The following is a 21,143-nucleotide window of genomic DNA, read 5'->3' as shown; positions in this document are numbered from 1 at the left end:
TGCGCTGTCCTGTTCTCCCGCCAACCCACACATAGAACTTGACGTGTTCTGTGGCTGACTGCTGACGGAGTTCCGCAGGACACAATCTTTCTTACATTCATTCTGGTGTTTTGGAGAGACAGTGTTAATTAACCCATTCATTGCCAAAAAATAATTGCCAGAAATAATAATAATAAAACTTAAGTTGTGCTTCTAGCATGCAGTTCCAGTGTAATTGCAGTCTATTATGCTGATAGCCTGCACCTTTTTCTCAATACCTCTCCTACTCATTCTGCAGCCTCATACTGAGGTAAGAATAAAGCATAAAGGAGCAAATAACTGCACCTTGGCAACACCATGTGTAAATGCAGATGGAGCAAATCTCTATTATATATATTTATTTATATATATATATATATATTTATTTCTCTATCGTCCTAGTGGATGCTGGGGTTCCTGAAAGGACCATGGGGAATAGCGGCTCCGCAGGAGACAGGGCACAAAAGTAAAGCTTTCCGATCAGGTGGTGTGCACTGGCTCCTCCCCCTATGACCCTCCTCCAAGCCAGTTAGATTTTTGTGCCCGGCCGAGAAGGGTGCAATTCTAGGTGGCTCTCCTAAAGAGCTGCTTAGAGAAAGTTTAGCTTAGGTTTTTTACTTTACAGTGAGTCCTGCTGGCAACAGGATCACTGCAACGAGGGACAGAGGGGAGAAGAAGTGAACTCACCTGCGTGCAGGATGGATTGGCTTCTTGGCTACTGGACATCAGCTCCAGAGGGACGATCACAGGTACAGCCTGGATGGTCACCGGAGCCGCGCCGCCGGCCCCCTTGCAGATGCTGAAGTAAGAAGAGGTCCAGAATCGGCGGCAGAAGACTCCTCAGTCTTCTAAAGGTAGCGCACAGCACTGCAGCTGTGCGCCATTTTCCTCTCAGCACACTTCACACGGCAGTCACTGAGGGTGCAGGGCGCTGGGAGGGGGGCGCCCTGGGAGGCAAATGAATACCTATTTTGGCTAAAAATACCTCACATATAGCCTCCAGAGGCTATATGGAGATATTTAACCCCTGCCAGAATCCGTTAAGAGCGGGAGACGAGGCCGCCGAAAAAGGGGCGGGGCCTATCTCCTCAGCACACAGCGCCATTTTCCCTCACAGAAAGGCTGGAGGGAAGGCTCCCAGGCTCTCCCCTGCACTGCACTACAGAAACAGGGTTAAAACAGAGAGGGGGGGCACTAATTTGGCGATATGCTTATATATATTAAGATGCTATATGGGAAAACACTTATATAAGGTTGTCCCTATATAATTATAGCGTTTTTGGTGTGTGCTGGCAAACTCTCCCTCTGTCTCTCCAAAGGGCTAGTGGGTCCTGTCCTCTATCAGAGCATTCCCTGTGTGTGTGCTGTGTGTCGGTACGTGTGTGTCGACATGTAGGAGGACGATGTTGGTGAGGAGGCGGAGCAATTGCCTGTAATGGTGATGTCACTCTCTAGGGAGTCGACACCGGAATGGATGGCTTATTTAGGAAATTACGTGATAATGTCAACACGCTGCAAGGTCGGTTGACGACATGAGACGGCCGACAAACAATTAGTACCGGTCCAGACGTCTCAAAAACACCGTCAGGGGTTTTTAAAACGCCCGTTTACTTTAGTCGGTCGACACAGACAGGGACACTGAATCCAGTGTCGACGGTGAATAAACAAACGTATTCCTTATTAGGGCCACACGTTAAAGGCAATGAAGGAGGTGTTACATATTTCTGATACTACAAGTACCACAAAAGAGGGTATTATGTGGGATGTGAAAAAACTACCATAGTTTTTCCTGAATCAGATAAATTAAATAAAGTGTGTGATGATGCGTGGGTTCCCCCCGATAGAAAATTATGGGCGGTATACCCTTTCCCGCCAGACGCGTTGGGAAACACCCCTTAAGGTGGATAAGGCGCTCACACGCTTATCAAAACAAGTGGCGGTACCGTCTATAGATAGGGCCGTCCTCAAGGACCAGCTGACAGTAGGCTGGAAAAATATCATAAAAAGTATATACACACATACTGGTGTTATACTGCGACCAGCGATCGCCTCAGCCTGGATGTGCAGAGCTGGGGTGGCTTGGTCGGATTCCCTGACTAAAAATATTGATACCCTTGACAGGGACAGTATTTTATTGACTATAGAGCATTTAAAGGATGCATTTCTATATATGCGAGATGCACAGAGGGATATTTGCACTCTGGCATCATGAGTAAATGCGATGTCCATAACTGCCAAAAGATGTTATGGACACGACAGTGGTCAGGTGATGCAGATTCCAAACGGCACAAAGGGTCTCCCTCCGACAAGGAGGCAGTATGGGAAAAAATTCACAAGCTGTATTCCCAGCAGGTGATAACTAAATTACCCCTCCCACTACAAGAAAAGGGGTATTATTCCACACTATATTGTGGTACTGAAGCCAGAAGGCTAGGTGAGACTTATTCTAAAAAATTTTTTTTGAACACTTACAAAGGTTCAAATCAAGATGGAGTCACTCAGAGCAGTGATAACGAACCAGGAAGAAGAGGACTATATAGTGTCCCGGGACATCAGGGATGCTTACCTCTATGTCCCAAATTTGCCCTTCTCACTAAGGGTACCTCAGGTTCGTGGTGCAGAACTGTCACTATCAGTTTCAGACGCTGCCGTTTGGATTGTCCACGGCACCCCGGGTCTTTACCAAGGTAATGGCCGAAATGATGATTCTTCTTCGAAGAAAAGGCGTCTTAAGTATCCCTTACTTGGACGATCTCCTGATAAGGGCATAGTCCAGGGAACAGTTGGAGGTCGGAGTAGCACTATCTCGGATACTGCTACAACAGCACGGGTGGATTCTAAATATTCCAAAATCGCAGCTGATCCGACGACACGTCTGCTGTGCCTAGGGATGATTCTGGACACAGTCCAGAAAAAGGGTTTCTCCCGGAAGAGAAAGCCAGGGAGTTATCCGAGCTAGTCAGGAACCTCCTAAAAACAGTGCATCATTGCACAAGGGTCCTGGTAAAAATGGTGGCTTCCTACGAAGCAATTCCATTCGGCAGATTTCACGCAAGAACTTTTCAGTGGGATCTGCTGGACAAATGGCCCGGATCGCATCTTCAGATGCATCAGCGGATAACCCTATATCCAAGGACAAGGGTGTCTCTCCTGTGGTGGTTATAGAGTGCTCATCTTCTAGAGGGCCGCAGATTCGGCATTCAGGATTGGATGCTGGTGACCACGGAGCCCAGCCCGAGAGGCTGGGGAGCAGTCACACAAGGAATAAAAATTTCCAGGGAGTGTGATCAAGTCTGGAGACTTTTCTCCACATAAATATACTGGAGCTAAGGGTAAATTTATAATGCTCTAAGCTTAGCAAGACCTCTGCTTCAAGGTCAGCCGGTATTGATCCAGTGGGAAAAACATCACGGCAGTCGCCCACGTAAACAGACAGGGCGACACAAGAAGCAGGAGGGCAATGGCAAAAACTGCAAGGACTTTTCGCTGGGCGGAAAATCATGTGATAGCACTGTCAGCAGTGTTTCATCCCGGGAATGGAAACTGGGAAGCAGACTTCCTCAGCAGGCACGACCTCCACCCGGGAGAGTGGAAACTTCATCGGGAAGTTTTTTCCACATGATTGTAAACCGTTGGGAAATACCAAAGGTAGACATGATGGCGTCCCGTCTGAACAAAAAACGGGACAGGTATTGCGCCAGGTCAAGAGACCCTCAGGCAATAGCTGTGGACGTTCTGGTAACACCGTGGGTGTACCAGTCGGTGTATGTGTTCCCTCCTCTGCTTCTCATACCTAAGGTGCTGAGAATTATAAGACGTAGAGGAGTAAGAACTATACTCATGGCTCCGGATTGGCCAAGAAGGACTTGGTACCCGGAACTTCAAGTGATGCTTACAGAGGTCTTATGGCCTCTGCCGCTAAGAAGGGACTTGCTTCAGCAAGTACCATGTCTGTTCCAAGACTTACCGCAGCTGCGTTTGTCGGCATGGCGGTGGAAAGCCGGATCCTAAGGGAAAAAGGCATTCCGGATGAGATCATTCCTACCCTGGTCAAAGCCAGAAAGGAGGTGACCGCACAACATTATCACCACATGTGGCGAAAATATGTTGCGTGGTGTGAGGCCAGGAAGGCCCCACAAAGAAATTTCAACTCGGTCGTTCCTGCATTTCCTGCAAACAGGAGTGTCTATGGGCCTCAAATTGGGGTCCATTAAGGTTCAAATTTCGGCCCTGTCGATTTTCTTCCAGAAAGAATTGGCTTCAGTTCCTGAAGTCCAGAAGTTTGTCAAGGGAGTATTGCATATACAACCCCCTTTTGTGCCTCCAGTGGCACTGTGGGATCTCAACGTAGTTCTGGGATTCCTCAAATCACATTGTTTTAAAACCAGTCAAATCTGTGGATTTGAAGCATCTCACATGAACAGTGACCATGCTCTTGGCCCTGGCCTGGACCAGGCGAGTGTCAAATTGGTGGTTTTTTCTCAAAAAAAGCCCATATCTGTTTGTCCATTCGGACAGGGCAGAGCTGCGGACTCGTCCCCAGTTCTCTCCCTAAGGTGGTGTCAGTGTTTCACCTGAACCAGCTTATTGTGGTGCCTTGCACCTACTAGGGACTTGGAGGACTCCAAGTTGCTAGATGTTGTCAGGGCCCTGAAAATATGTTCCAGGACGGCTGGAGTCGGGAAAACTGACTTGCTGTTATCCTGTATGCACCCAATCAAACTGGGTGCTCTTGCTTCTAAGCAGACTATTGCTAGTTGGATGTGTAATACAATTCAGCTTGCACATTCTGTGGCAGGCCTGCCACAGCCAAAATATGTAAATGCCCATTCCACAAGGAAGGTGGGCTCATCTTGGGCGGCTGCCCGAGGGGTCTCGGCTTTACAACTTTGCCGAGCAGTTACTTGGTCAGGGGCAAACACGTTTGCTAAATTCTACAAATTTGATACCCTGGCTAAGGAGGACCTGGAGTTCTCTCATTCGGTGCTGCAGAGTCATCCGCACTCTCCCGCCCGTTTGGGAGCTTTGGTATAATCCCCATGGTCCTTTCAGGAACCCCAGCATCCACTAGGACGATAGAGAAAATAAGAATTTACTTACCGATAATTCTATTTCTCGGAGTCCGTAGTGGATGCTGGGCGCCCATCCCAAGTGCGGATTATCTGCAATACTTGTACATAGTTACAAAAATCGGGTTATTATTGTTGTGAGCCATCTTTTAAGAGGCTCCGCTGTTATCATACTGTTAACTGGGTTTAGATCACAAGTTGTACGGTGTGATTGGTGTGGCTGGTATGAGTCTTACCCGGGATTCAAAATTCCTCCCTTATTGTGTACGCTCGTCCGGGCACAGTACCTAACTGGCTTGGAGGAGGGTCATAGGGGGAGGAGCCAGTGCACACCACCTGATCGGAAAGCTTTACTTTTGTGCCCTGTCTCCTGCGGAGCCGCTATTCCCCATGGTCCTTTCAGGAACCCCAGCATCCACTACGGACTCCGAGAAATAGAATTATCGGTAAGTAAATTCTTATTATATATATATATATATATATATATATATAGGCAAGAAAAGGAGATTGACTCATCACAACATCTCTAAAACCACAAGGCCTACAATCTTGAAACTTGGCAGGTAGCTTCTCCCAGGTGCTTGCTAAGAACCGGTTTTACAAATGTCACTGTCCTTCCACGAAAAACGCAAAAAAAATTATGTATGTGTATATGTGTGTTCCAGCGTAACTCCGGAATGCCTGCAGCAATTTACACCAAACTTGGTGCAGAAATATGACTTACAATCTGGGAACATACACTGTGGGGGTAAAACAGCAGCATGGAGTATTTCAGGAGAGCATACCGCCGGAATGCCTGGACCAATTTACACCAAACTTGCTACACATATGACTTTTACAATCTGGGAACAAACACTGTGCGGGTAAGATACCCCTAGGGGTGAGGCATCAGCACAGAGTATTTCAGCAGACGGCATAACTTTGGAATGCATGGTGCAGTTTATACCAAACTTGGTCCACATATGATTTACAGTCTGGGAACAAACACTGTGGGGGGTAACGCACCCCTAGGTGTGGGCCAGCAGCACAGACTATATCAGGACATGCATGATATGTCTGTGATGACAGGGCTGCATGTGACAGTGGCATGATGTGAGGAGGGGAATGGTTGTAGCAGGAAGCCACACGCTGAGAGTTATATAGTGGAAGGAGCAGGGTCCCCAGCAGCACAGAGTATATTAGGGTAGGCCTGACCAACCTGTGAATCCCCAGCTGTTGTGAAACTACAAGTCCCAGAATGCCCTGCCACAGTTTTGCTACTAGGAAATGCTAAAACTGTGGCATGGCATTCTGGGACTTGTAGTTTCACAACAGCTGGAGAGCCACAGGTTGGCCAGGCCTCTATTATGGGATGCATGATATGTCAGGCAGGACAGGGCTGCATGTGACAGGGCCAGTGACATGATGTGAGGAGAGGAATGGAGGTAGCACGAACCCACACACTGAGAGTTATATAGTGGAAGTAGCAGGGTCCCCCAGCAGCACAGAGTATATCAGGAGATGCATAATGTGCTGCGCTATCTAAGAAACTGTAAATAAATCGATCATTTCACAGGGGCACTGACATGTGAGGAGAGGAATGGAGGCAGCAGGAAGCCACAGACTGAGAGTTGTATAGTGGGAAGAGCACGGTCCCTTGGGGGACCAAAAAGGGGTCTGGCCACTACACAAAGTGGGTCAGGGAGCGAGATACGCCTATATACCAGATCTCCAACCAACGTAAATGAACGAACAAAGATAATTCTAATTTACCATCCTCATCCCGTAGCGAAGTGTGTGTGTGTGTGTGTGTGTGTGTGTGTGTTTATATATATGTGTGTGTGTGTGTGTGTGTGTGTGTATATATATATATATATATATATATATATATATATATATATATTTATTATTATTATTATTATTATTATTATTTATTATTATTATTATATATTTTTCTTCTTTCACTTACCGATATATTAGGAAGCTGAAATGTAATATAGGTATTCTGCAGGTGGCAAATAGGGAAACTACGTAATCAGAATTTTAATAAACCTCCCCTAAGGGGATGAAAATGGGGTTGACCTAATGATGTCATTACCGATGCGTGGCTTGTGTTTTGTGAACGATAACTCCCAAATTGACAATTGGATCAAAATTTGGATTGCACCTCCAGTGTGTAGATTTTAATAAACCACAAAAATGCTCCTGTCACTTTTTACCGTATCTGCTATGGGTGCTCCTCGGGTAATGCCAAGAACCCTGGATTAATATTTACTTCCATTAAGGCGTCTCAAATTTGGGATCAGTATGTATTACTGACGGTCGAGATGCCGGCGGTCAGTATTCAGACTGCGGCATCCCAGCCATCAGGTTCGCTGCGCTCGCCACAGGTTCTATTCCTACTCTACGGGTGTCGTGGACACCCACATGTGGCAATAGCCCCTGTGGCGGCATTGTCAGCAGTCGTAATTCCGGCGTCTGTATCCTGACCACTGGGATCCCGACTACCGGCAATCTAATTGCATCCCCTCAAATATACATCTCTATATAACACATTTTTAACACTCATATGTACAACCGTGAAAATCAGAAACTCCAGGCGAAGAACGGGTGCAACAGCTAGTGTGTGTGTGTGTGTGTATATGTGTGTGTATATATGTATATATATATATATATATATATATATATATATATATATATATATATATATATATATAAAACCATGTGTATCGGCGCTCGAAAAAAGACACAAATACCTTGGTGATCCAGTCCTATCATGGGGTAGCCATGATTCAATAGTTCCAAACAGAGGGACGGCACTCATAGGATTTTGCAACAAGTATATTGTATTCCAATAAAAGAAAGTTCCAAAGATTACATCAACGTTTCGGTGTAGAACACAGTCATCAGGATTAACAGAAATCACATACAGGAAAAATGGTGAACATACATAAAACAGCAACTTACCACCCTTATAAAGACCAGTAAATGACAAAACCACTGACACCTGCGCCGCAGCACACGCCCGCCCGAGCAGCCGGACGCATGTGAAAGATGTCATCCACATGCACGTCTCCACTGCGTCCCACCGCCGTCATGACAACGATAGCGGCCACCATGGAAACCCGAGACGCAGCCGCGTCATCGAGCTCGACGGCCCGCACCACGTAGTCATCAAAGCAGGGGGCATGGCTAAGTCACGTCACGACACGTTCCTGGCAGCGGTCGTGGTTACCGTAACATCCCAAGATGTAACCGCATCCTTGAGTTATACAGCCCACGTCACCCGTTGTCTTTACAGTCCTGTTTCTATGATGGGATACATGATTCTCCGATTTTACACACTGGTGTTGTTTTTAATCCTTTTTTCTCTAACGTCCTAAGTGGATGCTGGGGACTCCGTCAGGACCATGGGGAATAGCGGCTCCGCAGGAGACAGGGCACAAAAATAAAGCTTTAGGATTAGGTGGTGTGTACTGGCTCCTCCCCCTATGACCCCCCTCCAAGCCTCAGTTAGGTTTTTGTGCCCGTCCGAGCAGGGTGCAATCTAGGTGGCTCTCCTAAAGAGCTGCTTAGAAGAAGTTTTTAGGTTTTTTATTTTCAGTGAGTCCTGCTGGCAACAGGCTCACTGCATCGAGGGACTTAGGGGAGAGAATTTCAACTCACCTGCGTGCAGGATGGATTGGATTCTTAGGCTACTGGACACCATTAGCTCCAGAGGGAGTCGGAACACAGGTCTCACCCTGGGGTTCGTCCCGGAGCCGCGCCGCCGACCCCCCTTACAGATGCTGAAGATTGAAGGTCCGGAAACAGGCGGCAGAAGGCTCTTCAGTCTTCATGAAGGTAGCGCACAGCACTGCAGCTGTGCGCCATTGTTGTCACACACTTCACACCAAGCGGTCACGGAGGGTGCAGGGCGCTGCTGGGGGCGCCCTGGGCAGCAATATTTAATACCTTTATGGCAAAAGAATACATCACATATAGCCATTGAGGCTATATGTATGTATTTAACCCATGCCAGTTATCTAAAACTACGGGAGAAAAACCCGCCGAAATAGGGGGCGGAGCTTATTCTCCTCAGCACACAGCGCCATTTTCCTGCTCAGCTCCGCTGTGAGGAAGGCTCCCAGGACTCTCCCCTGCACTGCACTACAGAAACAGGGTAAAACAGAGAGGGGGGGGGGGGCATTTTTTTGGCAATATTTTGATATATTTAAGCTGCTATAAAGAACAACACTTATATAAGGTTGTTCCCATATATATTATAGCGCTTGGGTGTGTGCTGGCAAACTCTCCCTCTGTCTCCCCAAAGGGCTAGTGGGGTCCTGTCTTCGATAAGAGCATTCCCTGTGTGTCTGCTGTGTGTCGGTACGTGTGTGTCGACATGTATGAGGACGATGTTGGTGTGGAGGCAGAGCAATTGACGATTATGGTGATGTCACCCCCCAGGGAGTCGACACCGGAATGGATGGCTTTGTTTATGGAATTACGTGATAATGTCAGCACATTACAAAAATCAGTTGACGACATGAGACGGCCGGCAAACCAGTTAGTACCTGCCCAGGCGTCTCAGACACCGTCAGGGGCTGTAAAGCGCCCTTTACCTCAGTCGGTCGACACAGACCCAGACACAGACACTGAATCTAGTGTCGACGGTGATGAAACAAACGTATTTTCAAGTAGGGCCACACGTTATATGATCACGGCAATGAAGGAGGCTTTGCATATCTCTGATACTGCAAGTACCACAAAAAGGGGTATTATGTGGGGGGTGAAAAAACTACCTGTAGTTTTTCCTGAATCAGAGGAATTAAATGATGTATGTGATGAAGCGTGGGTTAACCCAGATAGAAAAATGCTAATTTCAAAAAAGTTATTAGCATTATACCCTTTCCCGCCAGAGGTTAGGGCGCGCTGGGAAACACCCCCTAGGGTGGATAAGGCGCTCACACGCTTATCAAAACAAGTGGCGTTACCGTCTCCTGATACGGCCGCCCTCAGGGATCCAGCTGATAGGAGAATGGAAACTACCCTAAAAAGTATATACACACATACTGGTGTTATACTGCGACCAGCCATCGCCTCAGCCTGGATGTGCAGTACTGGGGTCGTCTGGTTGGATTCCCTGACTGAAAATATTGATACCCTGGATAGGGACAGTATTTTATTGACTATAGAGCAATTAAAGGATGCTTTCCTTTATATGCGAGATGCTCAGAGAGATATTTGCACTCTGGCATCGAGAGTAAATGCGATGTCCATATCTGCCAGAAGGAGTTTATGGACGCGACAGTGGTCAGGTGATGCGGATTCCAAACGACATATGGAAGTATTGCCGTATAAAGGGGAGGAATTATTTGGCGTTGGTCTATCGGATCTGGTGGCCACGGCAACTGCCGGAAAATCCACCTTTTTACCTCAGACCCCCTCCCAACAGAAAAAGACACCGTCTTTTCAGCCGCAGTCCTTTCGGTCCTATAAGAACAAGCGGACAAAAGGACAGTCATATCTGCCTCGGGGCAGAGGAAGGGGTAAGAGAGGGCAGCAAGCAGCCCCTGCCCAGGAACAGAAGCCCTCCCAGGGTTCTGCAAAGCCCTCAGCATGACGCTGGGGCATTACAAGCGGACTCAGGAGCGGTGGGGGGTCGACTCAAGAATTTCAGCGCACAGTGGGCTTGCTCACAGGTGGACCCCTGGATTCTGCAGGTAGTATCTCAGGGTTACAGGTTGGAATTCGAGAAGTCTCCCCCTCGCCGGTTCCTAAAGTCTGCTTTGCCAACGTCTCCCTCAGACAGGGCGACGGTATTGGAAGCCATTCACAAGCTGTTTTCTCAGCAGGTGATAGTCAAGGTACCCCTCCTACAACAGGGAAAGGGGTATTACTCCACGCTATTTGTGGTACCGAAGCCGGACGGCTCGGTAAGACCTATTCTAAATCTGAAATCTTTGAACCTGTACATACAAAAATTCAAGTTCAAGATGGAGTCACTCAGAGCAGTGATAGCGAATCTGGAAGAAGGGGACTTTATGGTGTCCCTGGACATAAAGGATGCTTACCTACATGTCCCAATTTGCCCTTCACATCAAGGGTACCTCAGGTTCGTGGTGCAAAACTGTCATTATCAGTTTCAGACGCTGCCGTTTGGATTGTCCACGGCACCTCGGGTCTTTACCAAGGTAATGGCCGAAATGATGATTCTTCTGCGAAGAAGAGGCGTATTAATTATCCCTTACTTGGACGATCTCCTGATAAGGGCAAGGTCCAGAGAACAGCTGGAGGACGGAGTAGCACTAACCCAACTAGTGCTGCAACAACACGGGTGGATTCTGAATTTTCCAAAATCTCAGTTGACCCCGACGACACGTCTGCTGTTCCTGGGAATGATTCTGGACACGGTTCAGAAAAAGGTGTTTCTTCCGGAGGAGAAAGCCAGGGAGTTATCCGAACTTGTCAGGAACCTCCTAAAACCAGGGAAAGTGTCTGTGCATCAATGCACAAGAGTCCTGGGAAAGATGGTGGCTTCTTACGAAGCGATTCCATTCGGCAGATTCCACGCACGAACTTTTCAGTGGGATCTGCTGGACAAATGGTCCGGATCGCATCTGCAGATGCATCAGCGGATAACCTTATCGCCACGGACAAGGGTGTCTCTTCTGTGGTGGTTGCAGAGTGCTCATCTGTTAGAGGGCCGCAGATTCGGCATACAGGACTGGGTCCTGGTGACCACGGATGCCAGTCTGAGAGGCTGGGGAGCGGTCACACAGGGAAGAAACTTCCAGGGAGTATGGTCAAGCCTGGAGATGTCTCTTCACATAAATATACTGGAGCTAAGAGCGATTTACAATGCTCTAAGTCTGGCAAAACCCCTGCTTCAGGGTCAGCCGGTGTTGATCCAGTCGGACAACATCACGGCAGTCGCCCACGTAAACAGACAGGGCGGCACAAGAAGCAGGACAGCAATGGCAGAAGCTGCAAGGATTCTTCGCTGGGCGGAAGATCATGTGATAGCACTGTCAGCAGTATTCATTCCGGGAGTGGACAACTGGGAAGCAGACTTCCTCAGCAGACACGATCTACACCCGGGAGAGTGGGGACTTCATCCAGAAGTCTTCCACATGATTGTGAACCGTTGGGAAAAACCAATGGTGGATATGATGGCGTCCCGCCTCAACAAAAAACTGGACAGGTATTGCGCCAGGTCAAGAGACCCTCAGGCAATAGCTGTGGACGCTCTGGTAACACCGTGGGTGTTCCAGTCAGTGTATGTGTTCCCTCCTCTGTCTCTCATACCAAAGGTACTGAGAATTATACGGCAAAAGGGAGTAAGAACGATACTAGTGGCTCCGGATTGGCCAAGAAGAACTTGGTTCCCGGAACTTCAAGAGATGCTCACGGAGGATCCGTGGCCTCTACCTCTAAGACCGGACCTGCTTCAGCAGGGACCGTGTCTATTCCAAGACTTACCGCGGCTGCGTTTGACGGCATGGCGGTTGAACGCCGAATTCTAAGGGAAAAAGGCATTCCGGAAGAGGTCATTCCTACACTGGTAAAAGCCAGGAAGGAGGTGACTGCACAACATTATCACCGCATTTGGAGAAAATATGTTGCGTGGTGTGAGGCCAGGAAGGCCCCCACGGAGGAATTTCAACTGGGTCGATTCCTACATTTCCTGCAAACAGGATTGTCTATGGGCCTCAAATTGGGGTCCATTAAGGTTCAAATTTCGGCCCGGTCGATTTTCTTCCAGAAAGAATTGGCTTCAGTTCCTGAAGTCCAGACTTTTGTAAAAGGAGTACTACATATACAGCCCCCGGTTGTGCCCCCAGTGGCACCGTGGGATCTTAATGTAGTCTTGGATTTTCTCAAATCCCATTGGTTTGAGCCGCTCAAATCGGTGGAGTTGAAGTATCTTACATGGAAAGTAACCATGCTACTGGCCCTGGCTTCAGCCAGGAGAGTATCAGAATTGGCGGCTTTATCATATAAGAGCCCATATCTGATTTTCCATACGGACAGGGCAGAACTGCGGACACGTCCTCATTTTCTGCCTAAGGTGGTGTTAGCGTTTCACCTGAACCAGCCTATTGTGGTGCCTGCGGCTACTAACGATTTGGAGGATTCCAAGTTGTTGGACGTGGTCCGGGCATTGAAAATATATATTTCAAGAACGGCGGGAGTCAGAAAGTCTGACTCACTGTTTATATTGTATGCACTCAACAAGATGGGTGCTCCTGCTTCTAAGCAGACGATTGCTCGTTGGATTAGTAGCACAATTCAACTTGCACATTCTGTGGCAGGCTTGCCACAACCTAAATCTGTCAAGGCCCATTCCACAAGGAAAGTGGGCTCATCCTGGGCGGTTGCCCGGGGGGTCTCGGCATTACAACTCTGCCGAGCTGCTACTTGGTCAGGGGCAAACACATTTGCAAAATTCTACAGATTTGATACCCTGGCTGAGGAGGACCTTGAGTTCTCTCATTCGGTGCTGCAGAGTCATCCGCACTCTCCCGCCCGTTTGGGAGCTTTGGTATAATCCCCATGGTCCTGACGGAGTCCCCAGCATCCACTTAGGACGTTAGAGAAAATAAGAATTTACTTACCGATAATTCTATTTCTCGTAGTCCGTAGTGGATGCTGGGCGCCCATCCCAAGTGCGGATTGTCTGCAATACTTGTACATAGTTATTGTTACAAACAAATTCGGGTTGTTATTGTTGTGAGCCGTCTGTTCAGAGGCTCCTACGTTTGTCATACTGTTAACTGGGTTCAGATCACAAGTTATACGGTGTGGCTGGTATGAGTCTTACCCGGGATTCAATATCCTTCCTTATTGTGTACGCTCGTCCGGGCACAGTATCCTAACTGAGGCTTGGAGGGGGTTCATAGGGGGAGGAGCCAGTACACACCACCTAATCCTAAAGCTTTATTTTTGTGCCCTGTCTCCTGCGGAGCCGCTATTCCCCATGGTCCTGACGGAGTCCCCAGCATCCACTACGGACTACGAGAAATAGAATTATCGGTAAGTAAATTCTTATTTTTTTGTTTATGTTTTTATGGGTGATGCACGGGGGCCACACCGATCGCTCTGACGACGGGTGACGTGGGCTGTATAACTCAAGGATGCGGTTACATCTTGGGATGTTACGGTAACCACGGCCGTTGCCAGGGACGCGTCGTGACGTGACTTAGCCATGCCCCCTGCTTTGATGATGCGGCTGCGTCTCGGGCTTCCATGGTGACCGCTATCGTTGTCATGACGGCGGCGGGACGCGGTGGAGACGTGCATGTGGATGACGTCTTTCACATGCGTCCGGCTGCTCGGGCGGGCGTGTGCTACGGCGCAGGTGTCAGTGGTTTTGTCATTTACTGGTCTTTATAAGGGTGGTAAGTTGCTGTTTTATGTATGTTCACCATTTTTCCTGTATGTGATTTCTGTACATCCTGATGACGGTGTTCTACACCGAAACGTTGATGTAATCTTTGGAACTTTCTTTTATTGGAATACAATATACTTGTTGAAAATCCTATGAGTGCCGTCCCTCTGTTTGGAACTATATATATATATATATATATATATATATATATATATATATATATATATATATATATATATATATATATATATATATAATATTTATATATGTGTCTCTCTCTCTCTCTCTCTCTCTCTCTCTCTCTCTCTCTCTCTCTCAGAATTTCTTTTGTTCGATTCAGCCTTAGTGTATAGATAGATAGATATCTGTGTCCCGCTCTCACATAAATCACTTGTATAACGATTAGGGTGCTCCCAATGGGCCCATATGGATGGTCCACTAGATATACACAGCTCTCTAATAATACTCATCAAATGTAGTTCACTTAAAGTGCCATCAGTTTAATCCAAGTAGCCTCAAATCATCTTGACGTTTCGAATGAAAGTGTGAATCTTTATCAGGAATGGCTAACCTAGTTCAAGAATGAAAATATGCTCAAACATAAAATGTTCAAATCAATTTCAATAGGGTATGTATATATCCATGTACTCCCACCAGGGGACTGTACTAGCATCGAGAAACAGGACTGCCAGCATGCATGGGTCACCTAGATATCAAGAAGTCGACATGATGCAGAAAGCATTAATGAGTCAAACCTATCCATTCAAAATAAGCTGGATCGCAACCACAGTTCTACTCCATGCTGGCAGTGACTCTGCGTGTGTGTGTGTGTGTGTGTGTGTGTGTGTGTGTGTTCCAAAGATAACCGGCACTCTGCCATAAGTGTATGATGAAATAAATACTGCCCCCCATTGCCTGCTCCAATGTGACACCAAATGGCGCCCCTATGTACAATGCTAACCAGATGAGAGCAGCATTCACACACAAACGTGGTAATAACTAGAGATGTGCGGCGGGCATTTTTCGTGTTTTGGTTCTAATTCCCCGCTCGTGTTTTGGCTTGTTTTTGCCAAAACCACCCTTTCGTTTTTTGGTTTTGGATCTGTATGATTTTTGAAAAAAAAACACAAAAACAGCTAAAATCACAGAATTTGGGGGTAAGTTTGCTCCTACGGTATTATTAACCTAGATAACATTCATTTCCACTCATTTCCAGTCTATTTTGAACACCTCACAATATTGTTTTTAGGCCAAAAGGTTGCACTGAGGTGGCTGTATGACTAAGCTAAGCGCCACAAACACCTGGCCCATCTAGGAGTGGAACTACAGTGGCAGGCAGGATGGCAGATTTAAAAAATAGTCCCCAAACAGCACATGATGGAAAGAAAAAGAGGTGCACTGAGGTAGCTGTATGACTAAGCTAAGCGACACAAGTGTGCGGCACAAACTCCTGGCCCATCTAGGAGTGGCACTGCAGTGGCAGACAGGATGACAGATTTTTTAAAAAATAGGCACCAAACAGCACATGATGCAAAGAAGAAAACAAAGTGTACCGAGGTTGCTGTATAAGCTAAGCGACACAACCACCTGGCCCATCTAGTAGTGGCATGCAGTGGCTGAATGTCGAAAGTGGCCCGCAAGTTTTCAGTCCACTGGTAGCATCTCCAGGACGCTTCTGTCATTTTTCAAAAATTCTGCAATTGGTGGACTTATACGGCAGTGTCAGACAGGATGGTACTTTAAAAACCATGCCCCAAATAGCACATGATGCAAAGATGAAAAAGAGGTGCACCAAGGTTGCTGTATGACTAAGCTTAGTGACACAAGTGTGCGTCACAAACACCTGACCAATCTAGGAGTGGCACTGCAGTGTCAGACAGGAGGGTAGATATATAAAAAAAAGCCCCAAACAGCACATCATGCCAAGAAGTAAAAGAGGGCAATGAGGTAGCTGTATGACTAAGCCTTGCGACAGAAGTGTGTGGCACAAACACCTGGCCCATGTAGGGTTGGCACTGCAGTCCCACTGCACTAAAGGCGGATACCGGACACACACACAGACACACCCCAGCAGTATCACTGGACTTATACCACTGTAATTATATGGCAGGATTACTGGATTTATACAGCAGCACTGGACATATGGCAGCAGAGGGCACAACCACTGTGACTGGACAGATGCAGCACAAGACACGGACACAGAGAACGGACATACGTCCTCTCTGTACACTCTCCAATGCCGGATTGAAAATGGCGGCAACGCGCAGGTCCTTATATGGAATCCACACCCCGCGAGAAACAGACAGCGGGATCATGGCGTTTTGCCTCGTTCTGGTTTCAGAGTCGGCCGGGAAAACCCGAGCCTGACTCGGATCAGGGCTTGTGACGTGAAGTCCGGTAGGGTTCGATTCTCTGAGAACCGAACCCGCTCATCTCTAGTAATAACCTTAGTCAATGTTTCAATTTAATTCTCATTTTCATAAACAAATAAAATTATGTTTGTGTGTGTGTGTATGTAATACAGCCAGTATTCATATATTTTATGTATTCTTCTAAAGCTTACCATACTATACCTTTAAACCAGTACACTCATGAATTAAACGAGTTCTGTAGCAGATTGAAAACGGGAAAAATACAGGCTTGAAGTCAGCTGGCCACAGAACCTGTGTAATTCATGAGTGTCTCAGTTTGAAGGGTTAGTATGGTAAACTTATTTATTCTTCAGTGTTTACATAAACAATTGAGGAAAATAAAAATGTATTATAATGCTGGGTACACCTACAGGTATATCTGCTGATCAATTGATCTGCAGATATATCTAAAGCCAGATCGGGCAGTGTACTGTGCATACACAGTACCCAATCCGTCGGGGACTGACGTTGCGCTCTATGCGGTCATTAATACACGCCGCCCAGTTCAGCTGTTAGTCAGCGCCGGCTGCTGCAGCTTGTTTACAGGCGGGCGAATGTGCAGCAGGGCCATCGCGATATGTCTGAACGACTGAGTTCAGACATATCGCTCGTACACACTGGCCTTCGCACCCACGATGTATCGGCCGTTCAAGGGAATGACTGATATATAAGCCAGTGTGTATGCACCTTTAGGGTTATTGATTACATAAATATGCAACAAATTGATATTAATATTAGCGCACACAGGGCCAGATTAAGGGCCACATGGGCCTGGAGCTGAAAATATTCAAGAGCCTACTGTGAGAAACGGGAGGTGTGATCAGTGCTGTGTGGGTGTGGCCAGAGCCATATGGGCGTATACAACCACTACACGATCAGCTCCAAAGTCTGCCTAAATATGTAAATATATTTTAACAAATTGCATAATTTTGTAAGAAAAATAGAAATGCAATCTTAATAGTTATGCATTATGGTTGACCATGTGGCCAGCTGGTGGCTAGTGATCATCATGCTGCCATGATGATGGGACCTATCTTTATGTGTAGTCCTGGAGCTTCATCTGCCCCATTGTTAATCTGGCCCTGAGTGCACATGCTGATTAACTGTTTTATTCTAATTCAATCCAGAAAGCCTCCAAAGTGAAAGACACAGTATCCAAAGAACCCTTTAAGCCATACACAGGGTTTGATGATAGATTAATGCAGAACATCTACAAAGAAGCTGTATCCCTCAAAGAGGCAATCAAATCAAAGCTCAGCCAACCAGGTAAGACAGCTGTTCATTTCCACTCTATACTGATGAATGTATGTTACTTGTATACCAATAACCAGTAGAGTACAGTAAAGGAAAAATGGTTTCATTGAGGCGGAATATTTTGTTTCCTTTAAAGCTTTGTGGTTGTAGGACATTATACTCATTTGATATGACAGGTAGATTGGTATGTGGTTAGGGGCTTTGCATTTGGACAGTGTAGATGAAGAAGATGCACATCTACTACCTGTATGCACCATAGATTTAGTAAATTCTAAATTTCTCTGACGTCCTAAGTGGATGCTGGGGACTCCGTCAGGACCATGGGGAACAGCGGCTCCGCAGGAGACAGGGCACAAAATTTAAAAGTCTGACCACTAGGTGGTGTGCACTGGCTCCTCCCCCCATGACCCTCCTCCAAGCCTCAGTTAGGTTTTTGTGCCCGTCCGAGCAGGGTGCAATCTAGGTGGCTCTCCTAAAGAGCTGCTTAGAAAAAGTTTTGTTAGGTTTTTTATTTTCAGTGAGTCCTGCTGGCAACAGGCTCACTGCAACGAGGGACTTAGGGGAGAAGAAGTGAACTCACCTGCGTGCAGGATGGATTGGCTTCTTAGGCTACTGGACACTAGCTCCAGAGGGACGATCACAGGTACAGCCTGGATGGGTCACCGGAGCCGCGCCGCCGACCCCCTTGCAGATGCCGAAAAGAGAAGAGGTCCAGAAACCGGCGGCTGAAGACTTCTCAGTCTTCATGAGGTAGCGCACAGCACTGCAGCTGTGCGCCATTGCTCTCGGCACACTTCACACCAACGGTCACTGAGGGTGCAGGGCGCTGGGGGGGCGCCCTGGGCAGCAATGAAAAGTACCTATTCTGGCTAAAATACATCACATATAGCCCCTGGGGCTATATGGATGTATTTAACCCCTGCCAGGTTTTCAGAAAAACCGGGAGAAGAAGCCCGCCGAAAAGGGGGCGGGGCCTATTCTCCTCAGCACACAGCGCCATTTTCCTACACAGCTCCGCTGCTAGGAAGGCTCCCAGGCTCTCCCCTGCACTGCACTACAGAAACAGGGTAAAAACAGAGAGGGGGGGCACTTATTTGGCGATATTAATAATATTTAAGCTGCTCTAAGGGGAACACACTTATTTAAGGTTGTCCCTATATATTTATAGCGCTTGGGTGTGTGCTGGCAAACTCTCCCTCTGTCTCCCCAAAGGGCTAGTGGGGTCCTGTCTTCTATCAGAGCATTCCCTGTGTGTCTGCTGTGTGTCGGTACGCGTGTGTCGACATGTATGAGGACGATGTTGGCGTGGAGGCGGAGCAATTGCCTGTAATGGTGATGTCACCCCCTAGGGAGTCGACACCGGAATGGATGGCTATGTTTATGGAATTACGTGATAGTGTCAGCACGCTGCAAAAGTCGGTTGACGACATGAGACGGCCGGCAAACCAGTTAGTACCTGTCCAGGCGTCTCAAACACCGTCAGGGGCTGTAAAACGCCCTTTACCTCAGTCGGTCGACACAGACACGGACACCGAATCCAGTGTCGACGGTGAAGAAACAAACGTATTTTCCAGTAGGGCCACACGTTATATGATCACGGCAATGAAGGAGGCTTTGCATATCTCTGATACTGCAAGTACCACAAAAAGGGGTATTATGTGGGGTGTGAAAAAACTACCTGTAGTTTCTCTATCGTCCTAGTGGATGCTGGGGTTCCTGAAAGGACCATGGGGAATAGCGGCTCCGCAGGAGACAGGGCACAAAAAGTAAAGCTTTTCCAGATCAGGTGGTGTGCACTGGCTCCTCCCCCTATGACCCTCCTCCAGACTCCAGTTAGATTTTTGTGCCCGGCCGAGAAGGGTGCAATTCTAGGTGGCTCTCATAAAGAGCTGCTTAGAGAAAGTTTAGCTTAGGTTTTTTATTTTACAGTGATTCCTGCTGGCAACAGGATCACTGCAACGAGGGACAGAGGGGAGAAGAAGTGAACTCACCTGCGTGCAGGATGGATTGGCTTCTTGGCTACTGGACATCAGCTCCAGAGGGACGATCACAGGTACAGCCTGGATGGTCACCGGAGCCGCGCCGCCGGCCCCCTTGCAGATGCTGAAGTAAGAAGAGGTCCAGAATCGGCGGCTGAAGACTCCTGCAGTCTTCTAAAGGTAGCGCACAGCACTGCAGCTGTGCGCCATTTTCCTCTCAGCACACTTCACACGCAGTCACTGAGGGTGCAGGGCGCTGGGGGGGGGGGGGCGCCCTGGGAGGCAAATGTAAACCTATATAAAGGCTAAAAATACCTCACATATAGCCCCCAGAGGCTATATGGAGATATTTAACCCCTGCCTGTATTCACAAAATAGCGGGAGACGAGCCCGCCGGAAAAGGGGCGGGGCCTATCTCCTCAGCACACGGCGCCATTTCCTCTCACAGCTCCGCTGGTCAGGACGGCTCCCAGGTCTCTCCCCTGCACTGCACTACAGAAACAGGGTAAAACAGAGAGGGGGGGCAAATTTAATGGCAATATCTTGATATATATAAAGCAGCTATAAGGGAGCACTTATTATAAGGCTATCCCTGTCATATATAGCGCTTTTTGGTGTGTGCTGGCAGACTCTCCCTCTGTCTCCCCAAAGGGCTAGTGGGTCCTGTCTTCGTTTAGAGCATTCCCTGTGTGTCTGCTGTGTGTCGGTACGTGTGTGTCGACATGTATGAGGACGATATTGGTGTGGAGGCGGCGCAATTGCCAAATATGGGGATGTCACCTCCTAGGGGGTCGACACCAGAATGGATGCCTTTATTTATGGAATTACGGGATAGTGTCAACACGCTAAAGCAGTCGTTTGACGACATGAGGCGGCCGGACAATCAATTAGTGCCTGTCCAGGCGCCTCAAACACCGTCAGGGGCTGTAAAACGCCCTTTGCCTCAGTCGGTCGACACAGACCCAGACACAGGCACTGATTCCAGTGGTGACGAATCAACCGTATTTTCCAGTAGGGCCACACGTTATATGATTTTGGCAATGAAGGAGGCGTTACATTT

The 21,143-nt window shown here is 47.6% G+C and overlaps 1 protein-coding gene across 3 annotated transcripts in view; it reads left to right on the top strand.

Annotated features, from left to right (window-relative positions):
- The window catches only part of LOC135056097 (E3 ubiquitin/ISG15 ligase TRIM25-like), a 152,277-nt gene that overhangs the window by 67,819 nt on the left and 63,315 nt on the right, over positions 1-21,143 (top strand). For all 3 annotated transcript variants that reach the window (XM_063960850.1, XM_063960849.1, XM_063960848.1), the window contains exon 4: positions 17,978-18,116. In XM_063960850.1, the coding sequence (XP_063816920.1) occupies positions 17,978-18,116 (139 nt within the window). The remainder of the gene's footprint in view (positions 1-17,977; positions 18,117-21,143) is intronic.

Source organism: Pseudophryne corroboree, chromosome 3, assembly GCF_028390025.1.
Source record: "Pseudophryne corroboree isolate aPseCor3 chromosome 3, aPseCor3.hap2, whole genome shotgun sequence".
NCBI classification, from domain to species: domain Eukaryota; kingdom Metazoa; phylum Chordata; class Amphibia; order Anura; family Myobatrachidae; genus Pseudophryne; species Pseudophryne corroboree.
This window is presented reverse-complemented; position numbering and strand designations above follow the sequence as displayed.